The sequence below is a fragment of the Monomorium pharaonis genome, chromosome 6 (genome assembly GCF_013373865.1).
Source record: "Monomorium pharaonis isolate MP-MQ-018 chromosome 6, ASM1337386v2, whole genome shotgun sequence".
Taxonomy (NCBI): domain Eukaryota; kingdom Metazoa; phylum Arthropoda; class Insecta; order Hymenoptera; family Formicidae; genus Monomorium; species Monomorium pharaonis.
Window position 1 is genome coordinate 18,814,785 of NC_050472.1, and position 16,417 is coordinate 18,831,201.

Here is a 16,417-nt window from a genome sequence, read left to right on the forward strand (position 1 = left end):
TTAGATTTAGTAAATTTATTAGAAACAAAGAAATATATGGTTTGAAATAGTCAAACAAAACGGTTTATTAAATAAAAAAAATCTTTCTTTCTGTGTACCCATTTTTTAATGCACGCGTTTATGTATCCTTTTTACCTTTGTAAGATTTTGATAAAATTATTTTTTGTTTATGTAAAATTAGTACACAGATGATAATTAGAAATACATAATAATTTTTCCTGTCTTTCTTCCTCAGTTTTGTTGTTCTAATACATATTTGTCGGTTTCATTCATTTCCAAGTGATTTAGTAATGTAGAACATTTATTTACAATTTTTATAGGCATATATTATGTATTAAAATTCACGTAGGTGTTAGATCAAAGTAAAACAAGAGTTAACAGCAAGTATATAGTCATCAATAGATTACGTACGTAACGCTCCACTTTCCTTCGCATGTTTGTTATTAAAATTATGTTGTGACCTTTTTGATTAAAAAAATGTTAGTAATAAACATATATAGATATGCATGATTATCAATTTTTTCAACTATTTTATGATTTTGTAATTACGTATATATACGTATGACTGATGTTCACTTCTCTAAAACAACAAAAGATACGATTATGAAACCGGTCGCTTAAATCGTACCTATTTTAAGAGTATTGAATTTATACATGAATTTAAATACATAAATTTAGGAATTTTTAGTTGGTGCTTATAAACGATTGAAAAGCTAACCCTTCAAAAGCTGACGGTTTTTGCTTTTTCTTGATATATCTCGTAAACTAAACAAAATATCAAAAGATGTTTCATACAAAAGTTTTATAGCATAAATACCTCTATTTAACTATGCTATTCATTTTTTGAAAAAAATTGTTTTTTGAAAAAAAATTTTCTATACTTAATCTATTCTAAAAAATAACTACAGGCCACAATTTTAGTGTCATTGATCACCGCGTTTAAGTATTACATTCCATTCAACGTGTCATAAGTCAATTCCTCGTTGATTATTTTTGGAAATTCATGTATTTTATCGAACAGTTTTGCTTAAATGTCTGATTGCATATCGATCTTACAAGTGGTAAACCTCATCAAGCTGGAGATAGTGTCAAAACCGCCAAAGAAAAAAATGTTTGTGCGGTTATATCCTCGATAGTTAATTTCTTTCCGGGTCCTCTCCTTGGTTTCTATAATCAATTGCATGTCTGGTCGTACAAATGTTTTCCGTATCTCAAACCTTAGTAAGTAATTTTTACGTTGCTTAATCTTCAAACGCATTATATCCAGCAATACATGTTTTTCTTGCATACTGACTAATAACAATGACACAGCAGATAAAAAGCAATAAAAGAATAACTTAATTACAAGCATATTGTTGAAAGAACGATTTTTTATCGCAACCGATAGAATCACTTCAACTATCTAACACATTTCTCATCTCAATAATTACGGACGTTCCGTATTTTTAAAAATGCATGAACATTTACATTTTAAAAACAGCTTGACCGACCGACACAACTTGCATTTTAGACATTTTTTCTAAATATTAAAAATTAGTGTTTGACGGAGAATTTCTTTTACAATGTTTACATTTTTGTCGCAGTAAAAACAATAACAATTTATAAACCGCTATTGACTTTGATCGGCTACCATTTTGTTCAATTGTCGCAATAGTAAAAGAAATGGCTACGTCAAGTATTATTAGTTCAGTGTATTCAACTTCATAACGTTCATGCTACTTTGTTTTTTCATGAGTCCTGTGTAGAAATAATGATTACCTTTTATAATCACCTTTTTTAAAAAACATAATTGAGATTTTAAAAAACTTGAATGGTGTTGCAACTTTATATTAATAATAATAATAAATTTGGAGGTGGTCCTCAAATGAAACTCTACGCTAATAGCACGCAGACTGAATCTATTGTACTTCGTTACTTTATACAACTTTTTAATAAAATGTCAAAGCCAAATAAAGAAAAGTATGGCCTTTACAAGAAAAGAAACATGATTTCTTTTACTTTTTATTTCTTTCACAAGATTCGTAATGTATAAAAATTAAAATAATTATTTTAATTCTACCTTTTTGATTTTTTGAAATTTTATTCTGCTGATTTTAAAGTGCAATTTTCCATTAGTTATTAATATGAATTATAAATACAGTGTCCCAAAACATGTGGGTCAACGCTTGTAAAAAGGTAGAAGGGATCGAGATGAACATAAAAGTTCAATATTGTCTTAGGTTAGGTCTTGGGTTAAGTCTTGGGTTAGATCCACCAATAATCGAGGTATTAATTTTTCAAATTGTGCAAATAAAAGCGCGCTAAGGAAAAAGCTGATCCGCTCGAGCCATAACACACAAGAAAAAATCTATCGTAAATGTATGATAAACTTTAATTTGCTGTTCACAATTACAATAGAAATTAATTAGATTATTTGAAGATTCCATACGTTAATATGTCGATTATTGGTGGACCTAACCCAAGACAATATTGGACTTTTATAATTCACGTAGATGTTACATCGAAATAAACAAGAGTCAACAGCAAGTAATCGTCTACTACAGCGGACTACATATGTAACGCTCCACTTCCCTTTGCATGAAAAATATTAAAATTATGCTGTGACTTTTTTATATAAAAAATGTTAGTAGTTATGTAGTATATAGATATGCATTCAAATTATGTTGTACCTTTTTTTTAAAAAAGTATTAGTAGCAAACGTATATAAATATGCATTATCATTAGTTGTTTTCGCTGATTTACTGGTATAATCTCGACATATTCTCGATAATTATATATTTTATAACTGATGTTCACTTTTCTATTCTAACCTTTGATCCTTTCATGATTATAAATGACTTTGACCTTAATTTCCATCACGTCGTAAATATGAGAATCATTCTGACAATCATTCAATTAATCCGAATGCTTGATAAACATTGCTTTTAAGTGAGTAAATTTGAACAAGGTTACAAAATGTCTTGTGACTTTTGAACAAGTTCAAGCAACAACAATTGTTGGAGAAAAACTGGCGGCATACAATCCATATTTCTTAAAAAAGATTAAAGTTTTAGAGAAGTAATAACAGACATTGACGACAATAAAAAGAAAATAATATCTAACAATTATAAGTGTTTATGAATGACGAGACGTTTTAAGTTTTATTAACTTATAATACATGTATTTACTTCAATATTTACAGAAAAAAAAATATGTACATCACACACACACACACACACACACACACACACACACACGCGCGCGCGCGCGCGCGCGCGCACACACACACACATATGATGTACATATATTTATTGTATATATTTATTCCATATATTTATTCCATTTTTGTGGTTTTTATTAAAAAAAATTTACCAATTATATAATCATATAATCATATAATCATACCTTTAATAATATTATATTCAATTAAAATTATAAAAAAATTGGTTAATCATATTTGTTTGATAGTCGAACTTATATAATTCCTAATTATTTTCAATTTGCTAAGATTTTTTTATATGAGGCAACAAAAACGAAAAAAATGAAAAATATTCGCAGAACAATATTAATACTTGGATATAATTTAATTAATAAAAAATTATAAAAATTGTAAAATATAAGTAAATTTGAAATTTTTATGTTTTGTGTTAATGTATCAATTCTTTAAACTTTTAGATTGTAAAACCAAAACAAGGTTGTGCTTTTGCTCTGCAATATCAAACGATTTTATATGTTAGTATTATGATTAATTTATTAACTTCTATATGTACTTGTTGGTACTTGTTGTTCTATGTGTACTTGTTATAATACAGGTTGTATTGCTCACGAACATGGGCGTCCCCCCAAGGGGGGGCAAGTGTGACCCTCCTCTCTAGAGTCAGTTTATTCGACTAATTAAATATTAATTAAATACTTTATTTCAAACTTTTAAAAAAGTTTTATTTGTTTTATTTCAAAAAAATTATTTACTTAAAAAAATTTTAATTAATTTACTTTAAAAAACTTCTAAAGGATTTGAATTCTTAACAAAGTACATAAATACAACAAAATATAAAAATATGTATAACAAAATAATGAAAAAATGTTTAACAAAAAACAAAAAATCCTTTCTCGATTTACACCTATTTTGTCACAGGTAAAAAAAGATAAATAATATTAAATTGATCTTCAATCATGTGAATTCCATGATGGAAAGCTATATAATTAGACAAAATCGTAGATTGTACTCGATCTTTAGAAAACTAATAATGAATATTTTTCTACAAATTACCTGCATTTATTTACGTCATTCCTTTTTAAACCAACAAAAATTTGTAAATTATAAAAAAATTTATAATAAAAAAATACTACACAAAGGAAATAATCCCATAAGAATTGCCACAATCAGTTTTGATTTTGCTCAAGTTAAATATTATTTTAATACTTTCAAAAATAATTATTAACATTTGCAGTAATTTTAATAACATAAATTTTTTGCAGCAAACATAACACTATGATATTTATAAAATTATAAAATTGTCCAATAATTTTTATTACAAAAATAATTTTTATCACAAACGTAATATTTTTCTATTATAATTTAAAATGTTTTGAGAGTTAGCCATTTATTACAGACGTCAATAGAGGATGCATATTTTTTCTACGTTGAATGTTCAACCAAAATCCATTCTCCGGCAGCGCTGTTAGATTTCTGCTAAATTTTATTGGAGACGCAGTTTTTGCGGAAGGTTTCAGCTCACATCGCGCTAGTAAGTGAAACAGTAGAACTTTGACTTCCAGCATGGCGAACCTGTTAGCTATACACATTCTAGGTCCTAATCCAAATGGCATGTAATGTGAGCAATTGATGTAATGCATTTTGTTATTTAAAAACCTTTCTGGACAAAATTTCTCCGGATTATCATAGTACTTTTTATCACGATGTATCGCGTAAACCGGGATCCAAAAAATCGTATCTTTCTTCACGACAAATGATTTCTCGCCTGGCAATGCAGGTGGTAAGTCATAAGATTTGTTGCATGTTCTTTCTAAGAACATAATTGGTGGATATAATCTGAGAGTCTCGCTTATCACCGCTTCTAAATATTCGAACTGGTTAATAGATTCGTAAGATACTTCTCCATTCGACTTCTCCAAAACCTTGTCGACCTCTTGCTGCAATTTGGTCTGAACTTCTGGGTTAGCTGCAATCTCATGAGCTGCAAACGACATCGTGGTTGAGCTAGTATCAAAGCCACCAAAGAAAAAGACGAAAGCCTGCGCAGTCATTTCGTCGATGTCTAGTTCTCTACAACCTTCCTTGCCTCTGATATCCATCATTAACTGCAGCATATCCGGGCGTGTAATGTGCTCTGCGTCACGAGTAGCAATTGTAGTCTCTACGATGTCCTTAAAAAAATTTGATATGTAATCGTTGATAAGCTTTATCTTGAGAATTTTTCCAAGAGTTGGGAAAGTTCTAAGCAAAAGGAACTTGAAGGCACGGAAGTTAGTCGCTTCCTTGCCGTAAACGTAGAACTTGTTTGTCGGATCTTTCATAGAGTTAATTTTAATTCCAAAGGCACATGTAGCGATGACGTCGTTCGTATATTTAGAGAAGGCGTCTTTCGTGTTCATTTCACATTTGTCTTCCGATAATGTCGATAGAAATTTACCAAAATCCTTAGCACATTCCGACATCAGCGTGAACATCATTTTCATCTTGCTGGACGTGAAAGACGGACTCAGTAGGGCTCTCACATTTCGCCACTTTTCCCCATGCAGAGAAAATAAATTTTTTGCAAATAAAGGATCATTCAAATCAGAAAAGCCACGACGATCTGGAAATGAATCAAAATTCTTGACAAGGATAGACTTAATGAGGTCTGGATCGCGAATCAAAAAGACTGGATTTGTCGTGGCGTAGAATCCATAATATTTTGCGTCAGGAATGAAATCGTATATCTTCAAAGCGAAATCGGCGAATGACACTCGACGAAATACAAGTGACGTCATAGTACCAAGTATTGGAACAGGCGGTATGTGTATAAGACCATTTCTTTTAAAAAAATTGAAATTTCTAAAAAGATAAAAAATACTCAACACACCAATCACTATTGATAAGAATATTGACCAATATTCCATTGCAAAAAATTGTTAAAAAATGTTTTTCTACGATTTCTTTGTAAACGTTTCTTGATAAGTGATCGACTGAAAGCACTAGTGATACTGCCGACACGAATCGTTGCAGACAACTGTTCGCATACGCGGCAGTTCCTGTCTATTAATATACTCCTATCTTTCTACCGCAAAGTTTTCATAAGCTGATATTATGTAAGATTAATCAGCATTGATACTTTTCGATTCGAATCACTAAATGACCAAATTTTACTGACCAAGATTGTGTCATATGTTGCAATATTAGTATATTATTATTTGAACATGTAATTACTTGTTGTGGATGCTAAATGTGTGCATTCGTATACATATATATTATGTATAATTAAACTATTTATATGTAAATTATGTGTAAATTCGTAGAAAAAAATGAGATATTCACATGATTATGTTTATATTGTAATTTAAAGAATAACTTATATAATTGTTGCACTTAATATTATTATTATAAGAATATTATTAAATAATATTTAAAACGGTGTTTGAAGGTATTTGTTGCTTTAGTTATTATAGCATTATACACGGAGAGAATTTTCTTTTAAAAATTACTCTGAAAATTGTGGTAATTGTAGGACAACGTAAACCTTTAAGAATTTTACTATACTTTTGACAAAATTTACTAAAATTTTAATAAAATTTAACAAAATTTTTGTAAATTTTACTATACTTCTAACAAAATTTACTAAAACTTTGTGAAAATTTATTAAAATTTTACTAAATTTGAGTAAATTTGAGTAAATTTTATCTAAAGTATGGTAAAATTTTTCAAGGTTTACGTTGTCTCACAATTACCACGATTTTCTGGGTAATTTTTAAGAGAAAATTCTCTCCGTGTATAATTTAGCATTATATACCCAGTGAACACATTTTATAGCGGTAATATAACATGGAAGTTACATGTAATTTAACATTGTTATTCTTGTGATATGTAGGTGCTATATGACATAGAAATAATCTGTTACGTAATATTTGTTATACGCAAGTGATATAGCTGTTATACATTGTTTTGGCGTTATAGTTATTTAACAAAAATTGTATAATCGTAACATAACACGTTCGTATCAATGTTATTACGGAACGATGCATCGTAGTTGACTCAGAAATCAGACAACATTATAACATCCTGAATAACAGATCTATTTGATAATAAAAAAAATTATTATAAAGATAATGTTTTCAAAAATAATGGTTTGTCTACAATTACTGCGCACAAAAAATGCACAAAATTGAAATTCATCACGTGCTAAACAAAAACAGAATAACAAATGTATACTATTCAATTTTTTCTTAGAATTACGATCTATATAGTTAACCATCTTATTAATCATTTGAACGCTTCAAAGATTAGTGCTAAATAGATCGCAATTTCCATCAAATTAATTATTAAGGTTATAGAAAAAGATAAATTTAACAATGAAATTAATAAGTAAATAAATTTATGCTATTTATTTTTAATATGTTTTGCAAAATTTAATTGCTTTTATAAAAAATAATATAGTTGCGTCAGTTTATAACATATAAGAATATGTAGACAATAACAAGTACCCATATCGATGAGTCAAATTGGCGTAGCAGGTAAAGTACAAGGTTCGTCATCCTAAGGTCCCGGGTTCAAACCTAGCAGCAGCAAGTAAGAATAAAATAAAAAATTACATAATTTAAATTTAATTAATTAATAAAAATTTATTCTAAATGTAGTATGTGCTGTTAATAAAAATAATTTCAAAAAAATAAAATTTTTATTTTATTTTATTTTTCTTTGTAACTGTAGTGTAACGGTTAGATAACATGTAATTATAACATGTTATATTGCTGAGTCGGAAATTGTAACTTACATGTAAGTTACGTGGAATTTCAGAGTAACGTAACCTGTTATATTCGGTTACATTGCTGTTACACTGCTGCTATATTACTGTGTCCACTGGGTATAATAGCATTAGATAATTTCGAATCTGATAAACTAAAATTATTCATTCTGGAATGATTCTGAGTGGATTTTTTTACTTTATAATGCTATAGTTAATACTGTAAAAAATTAAAAAGTTTTATATTTATTCGCGGTTTTGTTAATCCGGGAGTGACAGAGTTACCGACATTTTTGGGGGAACTTGGATTTTCGTATTGAAATAACAGAATGCAAAATCCTTTTACAGGATTAAAGTACGCACAAAAATGAAAGAGACGACGTACGATTTGTTCTGATAAATAAAAAAAAATTGTTATTTATTAGTCACCTAACGACAATATTTGCTTTATACAAAAAATCGACAGTTTATATGTATAAAATAATCACTTTGCTCCCTAAAAAAAACTCTCAGGAATAATATCGTGCAATTAGAAATAAGATTAGAAGCCTAGAAAAAAGATTCGCATTCCGCAAATTGAAAAATAAAAAAATGAAAATTTAGGTTATGTACACGTAAAAAGTCGATAAATAGAGCAATATGAGAAAAAATTTTTTCGTTTTCAATATAAAATTTAATTCATAGATTGATATTAATATGTGTACTTTAATTCTAGAAAAGAATTTCTAAATCTATATAAGAAATACATACACTAAAAAAAAAAGTAATATATTCAATAAGATATATTATTGCGGGCTGCCAATTACAGATATACTCAATACAATAATATATGCTGTTGCAGTATCAACATTGTACTTGCATTAATAGCATTAATAGCAAATGTATTGAGTATTTTATGTAGTTGGCAGCCCGCAATTACATATGTTATTGGCTATATTACTTTTTTTTTTCTGTGTATAAAATCTTATAATGTGCATGAATGGCTCTACATTATCGACCTCGATCAAATTTCAAAGGCACTCCAAAATCTCCTTAACAGCAATCTCCTTAAATGCAAGCCAAAAGTTTCGACATCTTCAACCGTCACTAAGGTCCCCTTAAATTATTTGTAAACTCGCCGATTTCACAATCGGGCAAGTCGCATGTCAATCGCAATCTTAGCATCGCAATTATTTCACAAGGTTTTCTAAGCGTAATAATTTTGAATTTGTTGTAGTGCCATCGCCTCGCTCGGTGGAATTGGTTCCACCTGCCGCGTGTTAATCCGTTTCTTTCTTTCGCACTTCCTTCGCGCGCGCACCCTACACACCCTACACCGCAGCCAAGTCGTTATCGTCATTCGTGTTAGTGATAAATTACGTGTAATTCGTGTTAAATTCCATTCAATTGGGCGTGTTCGATGATTATCGCGAATCATTACCGATTATACAGCATACGTTCCCCACAATATTTTCTTAACGAGAGAACACAGACTTGTGAAGGAAGTGCGTGCCGCGCTAACTGTAACGCCTCGTATATTTCAGCCGTTCTTGGCAATCACCCTCGCGCTTTGAATATTGTCAGCGTTTTGAATTAATTCGTAGGACTGACAGCGTTAGCGTTCACGAGAACATTCGCCTTTTGGGGCTACCGCGCGCTTAAATTGTAAACTCGAATAAAAAGATCGATTGTAACACCCGATATGAGAGAACGTCGACAGCCTGTATAATGGATTATATTATTGATCATATGTAGAACATTAAATCGCAAAATATAATTGTTGGTTTTATATTGTTAAATTGTAAAGTCGATTATCCTTTCGCCTTCCACATTACAACTGCCTGTACTGAACCTACCCTTCTATATACCATTTTCGGAGTCGGCTATCGGAGCCGTCAAAGTCCGTGCCGAGTAAGAGTAATATTTTTCGAGTTTTCGAGAAGAATTCATAACATTTCCCAAGAAAAAGAGTGACACGCTCACGCCAATATCTTTAGCAAATTACACGCAACCACTTGTCGTCTTGTTCTGTGAACGACATTTTGCATTAAATAAAAGAGTTGAAATTGCCCGTTGTTCACGAGCACGGTCATAATATATATAAATAAAAATAATTTTAAACGCATTTTTCAAATTTTCATTTTAGCAAATTTACTAATTTTATTGTTACACCTTTAACAATATATTTTTAATATTATATGTAATCAAAATTATAAAAAATATTAATAATTGTTTTTGTCTGACTATCGATTTTAAACCCTTACGAAAAAAACACCCAAGATTTTGGTGTTTACACCTAACTTTGAGTGTTTACACTCCATTTTTTGTATTAACGCCTAAATTTTTAGTGTTAGCACCGACATTTAAGTATCGACACTCAAAATTTCGGTGTCGACACCCAATTTTTGTGTCAACACCAAAATTTTTGTGTTGACACCAAAAATTAAGGTGTCGACACCAAAAGTTGAGTGTCGACATCGAAACAGTGGGTGCGAACACCAAAATTTCAGTGTCAATATCGGTACTTTGGGTGTCGACACCGAAACAGTGGGTGTCGACACCAAAATTCCAGTGTCGATATCGAAACTTTGGGTGTCGACACTCGGGTTTCAGTGTTGATGACACCCAATTATAAAACAAAAGATAAAAATTATAAAATGCAAAGTTAAAACTTTGACTTATTATGAGGCCACATTATACATATACCTAATTTTGAATTTTATATATATGTGTGTGTGTGTGTGTGTGTGTGTGTGTGTGTGTGTGTGTGTGTGTGTGTGTGTGTGTGTGTGTGTGTGTGTGTGTGTGTGTGTGCGTGCGTGCGTGCGTGTGTGCATGTGTAGATATACAGATTTATATATATATATATATATATATATATATATATATATATATATATGTAAATTCAAAGTTTATATTATGTAGTTATATATGTAAGATTATGGAAGAAGATAAATTTAACAATGGAATTAATAAGTAAATAAATTAAGGGGATGCTGGAATTGTCTGTTTTTCCAACAAAAAGATAGTAATTTTTGTTTAACAATATCTTTTTATTTCTTTTATAGATTTGGAAATCCTTCTCCAGAATAAAAGGATACGCATTGCTATCAGTCTGTGGAGTGGAATTTTCTCCAAAAACGAGAAAAAATTGTTAATTTACTGTCACAATGTTTGCTTAATATAAAAGATCTACAGTTTGTACCTACGAAATTCGTATTCACAAACTAGTAGACGACGAGAACAAACAGTGTCGAGTTTCGAAAATTTAATTTTATTGTCTAATTGAGACGAAATTGTGAAACGAAAATTTAGGTTATATACGCGTAAAAAGTTGATAAGTAGAGCAATAAAAAAAAATATTTTTTGTCCTCGATATAAAGTCCAATTCACAGACGGATATTAATATGTGTACTTTAATTCTGGAAAAGAATTTCTAAAAGAGATATATACGAAATCTCATTAATGATATGCATGAATGACTCTACATTATCGACCTCGATCAAGTTTGAGAGGCAGTCCAGCATCGCCTTAATGCTATGTATTTTTAATATGTTTTGCAAAATTGAATTACATTTATAAAAAATAATATAATTGCGTTAGTTTATAACATATAGGTATATGTAGACGATAACAAGTATCCATATCAATAAGTAAAAAAAAAATTTTTTTTTAAATAAAATTTTTATTTTATTTTTTTTATGTCTAGTTGCTTGTCAATTTCTACTCGGTTCAGTGTTATTGTGGGTGTTAACACTATTTGGGTATCCGAAACGCTATTACCTTTTAGTATTTTTTTGGTGTCATTTTTGGTGTTTTTCTTGGCGTTAACACTCAAATGGTGTGAACGCCATTTGGATATCCGAAATTACGCTATTATATTTTGGTGTTTTTTGAGGTGTTATTTAGGGTGTTTTTTCGTAAGGGAATAATTCTTAATTAATTTCAACTTGTTGAAATTTATACGAAGCAGTAGAAATAAGAAGACTGAAAAATATTCAAAGAACAATATTCGTTTTGCAACGTAAATAAATTAATCCAAAATAATAAAGAACTTGTAAAATATCAAATAAAGTTGTAGTTTTAATGTGTTAGTGTCGAGGCTTCAAACTTTTAGATATTGTAAAGTCAAAGCAAGGCTGTGCTTTTGATTCTTAGCTACCATGGTCAAACAATTTCAAACGTTATGATGACTGACTCATTGTTTCTGTGTTGTATTCATTGATTATGATAAATAGAGTAATTGCTCATAAAGCGTTCTTCAAAGAAGCAATAACTGCATTAAATATTCTTCTCAATTTAGTGTAGCTTGTGCCATCGTGTTTGTGGACAGGTGTTTTCTTCTCCTTGTGTTAATATTTGATAGTGAATTCTACCCCACGTAAAAGATTTAATATATTAAAGTAACTCTTTGCAGTTCAAACACAAATAAAATACTTTGTTAGATATTCATCGATTTTCTTAAGGCCCTTGCAGAATACGAGGCAACAGATAGTAAGAACAAAAAACAGAAATTATAAATAAAAATAATTGCCCCTGATGAGTTTCCGATACACAATAATGTGTGAATAAATGGCGATAAGAACCGTTGACTCATTGCTATTATTGTGCATTAGAGGCACATCAAAAACAATAATTTTTTATTCATAATTCCTGTTTTCTATTTCCTGGTTTTTTGCTACTTGATATTATGCAGAAACCTTTACTCACATTAGGATTGAAAAAAATACAAGTTATAAGATATAACGCAGTCTACAGTCCTCTAGTCCTAGTCTATCTAATTTCGACACATGTATAACAAAAAATAAATTAGTTATAACGACAATTAATAATTGTGTAAAATTAAAAGTAATAAGAAAATATAAATAACTATTAAACACAGATAAAGATATTACATATAATTTTGTAAGAATTTAAAATTGTAAGAATTTATTATCTCCAAAGTTGTGTAATATAAACTTTATATAAATTAATAATTGTTACGCTATCATTTAACTTCCTAAAGGTAAAATGGACTTCTAGTATTTCCAAAAGTATGATCAAATCCGATTCTATACGCTCTATTTTTATTATTTTTCTCCTAATCAATGTAATCAATATACAAAATGGGATAATAGTATATTGTGCAACTAGTGCGGTGATTCCGGATATTGCTCTTAATTGCGAAAAATGGTCGCACGAGCCAAAGGCGACTGCGTTCACCTGCACAAGCGAAAAACTTTGTTCACGTTGTTTGTTCTTAATACTTCTAATAACAACAATTAATAATTAATATTTGCAACAAATAAATTTAACAAATAGAATATTTTATTATAGATCTAATGCTCTAATATTTATAATCACAAAACAAATTGTGTGACAATTTTTATCAAAAAGATGATTTTTATTATAAACGTAATATTATGTTATTACAATCAAAAATGTTTTTTGAAACTTAGCAATTTATTGCAGACTTCAACGCAGGATGCACATCTTTTCTACGTTGAATGTTCAACCAGAATCCATTCTTCGGCATCAAAGACAGATTTTTGGCAAATTTCAATGGAGACGGAGTTTTCGCGCAAGGTTTCAGATTACAATGCGCTAGTAAATAAAACAGCACAACTTTGACTTGCAGTATAGCAAACTTGCTAGCTATGCACATTCTTGGTCCTAATCCAAATGGCATGTAATACGAGCAATTAAGATGAATTTTGTTGTTTAAAAATCTTTCTGGATAAAATTTGTCTGGATTATCGTAGTACTTGTTATCATGATGTATCCCGTAAATTGGAATACAAAAAATCATATCCTTCTTCACGACGAATGATTTCTCGCCTGGCAATGCAGGTGGTAACTCATAAGACTTTTCGCATATTCTTTCTGTGAAGGGGATAGACGGATATAATCTGAGGGCCTCGCTTATTACTGCATCTAAATACTCGAGCCGGTTAATGGATTCGTAGGACACTTCTCCGTTTGACTCCTCCAAAACCTTGTCGATCTCTTGCTGCAATTTGACTTGAACTTCTGGGTTAGCTGCGATCTCGTGAGCGGCAAAGGACATAGTCGAACTAGTATTGAAGCCACCGATAAAAAAAGCAAAAGCTTGCGCACTCATTTCGTCGATGTCCATTTCTCTACTACCTTCCTTGCCTCTGCTATCCATCATGAACTGCAGCACATTCGGGTGTGTAATGTGCTCTGCGTCACGAGTAGCAATTGTAGTCTCTACAATATCCTTAAAAAAGTTTGATATGTAATCGTTGATAAGCTTTATCTTGAAAATTTTTCCAAGAGTCGGAAAAGTTCTAAGAAAAAAGAACTTGAAGACAGTGCTCCCTGAGAAGTCAGTCGATTTCTTACCGTAAACGTAGAACTTATTTGTCGGATCTTTCATAGAGTTGATTTTGATTCCATAGGCACATGTAGCGATGACGTCGTTCGTATATTTAGAGAAAGCGTCTTTCATGTTCATTTTACATTTATCTTCCGACAATGTCGATAGAAATTTACCAAAATCCTTGGCACATTCCGACATCAATGTGAACATCATTTTTGTCTTGCTAGACGTGAAGAATGGACTCAATAGGGCTCTCACATTTCGCCACTTTTCCCCACGAAGAGACAATAAATTTTTTGTAAGTAAAAGATCATTTACGTCAGAGAAACCTTTTCGGTTTGGAAATGCTTCGAAATTCTTGACAAGTATGGACTTAATGAGGTCCGGATCGCGAAGCAAAAACATTGGACTTGTCGCAGCGTAGAATCCACAATACTTTGCGTCAGGATTGAAATTGTATATCTTCTGAGAAAAATCAACGAATGATGCGCGACCAAGTGTGAACGATGTCATGGAACCAAATATTGGAACAGGCGGTACGTGTATAAGACCATTTCTTTTAAAAAAATTAAATTTTCTAAAAAAATAAAAAATGCTGAATGCACCGATCACTATTGATAGAAATACCGACCAGTATTCCATGGTAAAATTGTTTGAAAATCTCGTTTTAGGATTTCTTTGTTAACCTTTTTTATTATCGACTAAACAGCACTAATAGTACTACCGATACAAATCGTTACGAACAACTATTCGCATGTGTAGCACTTCCTGTATATTTATATGCCAGTATCTTTTTCACACAATTTGTGTATAGCATTGTCTACAATAAAGATTTAAACTTTAAGCCGTGGAAAATTGACCAATTACAATTAAATATCCTCAAAAAAATAGACTGTAATTTGAATATATTAAAATGTTAGTGTAATAATATTTGAACATGTAATTATTATCTGTTGTGTATGCGAAGTGTTTGTATATTTATGTACATATATATTATGTATAATTATACTATTTATATGTAAATTATATGTAAATTTGTAAAAAAAATTGTGATGTTCACATGATTATGTTCAATTTGCATCTTAAAGAATAGCTTATATGTATAATTTTTGCACTTAATACTCTTATTATAGGAATATGTGAAACGCTGTTTAATGGTATTTGTTACTTCAGTTAACATTAGATATGAATTTTAAATCTAATAAACTAAGAGATAAATGATGCATAATAAGTATCGCTTTGAATTACTCCATAAATCATTGTATATATATTTAATGTATACATCTATATATGTATCTATATATATATAACTAATTTTATTTTAAAAAATAACAACGTTACTAGAAAAAAGTAAGGATGTGCTGGATATCCGGTAAGTATCCGGTATACATATATATATATATAACTAATTTTATTAAAAAGAATAACAACAATGTTACTAGAAAAAAGTAAAAATGTGCTTGATTTCCAATAAGTATCCGATATCCGGCCCTTTTCTCACTATCTGGTCGGATAGCGGGATATTGTTATTAATATTCGGCAAATATCCGGCCAAAAGTTTTTTTATATTAAATTTTTTATGTAATTATGCAACATTAGTTGAATATACATACATACATACATATATATAGTCACAAAATATTTCATGTAAATATGGGCACATGTCATTAACATTGCCATTACTGACGCAACCATGTTGCTGACTGTATGGATTATACATGCGCACTAAAATGTGATTTATGTCATAGGTTTTATTAGTTATTAATTAAAATATTTGAGTGCTCCAACTTCTTCCGTACCATCAAAAAGACCTTTTAACGCAAAAAAAATCGATTTATTTTGATAACAAAGGCAGATTATTATCGCAAAACGTTAAAATGTTATTTATTATGCAAAATTTATTAATATTAAACTATTATTACTAAAAACATTTTTTTCATAAAAATGTATTTTTTTGCTTAATTTAAACGTATTTTAAATTAAAACGTATTAAAATATTTTTTGTTATAAAAAAAATTTGACATTGCACATAGATACATAATGACGCAAAGAGCGGCAGAGAAAGTTTCGAGGAACTTCTTTTTCGGTGTTTTTTTCGAGCTTTTCAAGATTTTTTCTCAAAAAAAATTTTGAGAATACATATTCGTCCTTTGTTATTTAGAAATTTGTTTCTGGT

At 30.0% G+C, this 16,417-nt stretch overlaps 2 protein-coding genes across 2 annotated transcripts; both read right to left on the minus strand.

Annotated features, from left to right (window-relative positions):
- Positions 1-4,477: 4,477 nt before the first annotated feature.
- LOC105832922 (cytochrome P450 9e2) lies at positions 4,478-6,442 on the minus strand. The gene has a single exon (XM_012674259.3). The coding sequence runs from the start codon at positions 6,100-6,102 to the stop codon at positions 4,576-4,578; it is 1,527 nt and encodes a 508-aa protein (XP_012529713.1). The 5' UTR covers positions 6,103-6,442; the 3' UTR covers positions 4,478-4,575.
- Positions 6,443-11,703: 5,261 nt separating this feature from the next.
- Positions 11,704-16,149, minus strand: LOC105836139 (cytochrome P450 9e2-like). Its single transcript, XM_012679971.3, has one exon. The coding sequence runs from the start codon at positions 14,881-14,883 to the stop codon at positions 13,354-13,356; it is 1,530 nt and encodes a 509-aa protein (XP_012535425.1). The 5' UTR covers positions 14,884-16,149; the 3' UTR covers positions 11,704-13,353.
- Between the last annotated feature and the right edge of the window lie 268 nt (positions 16,150-16,417).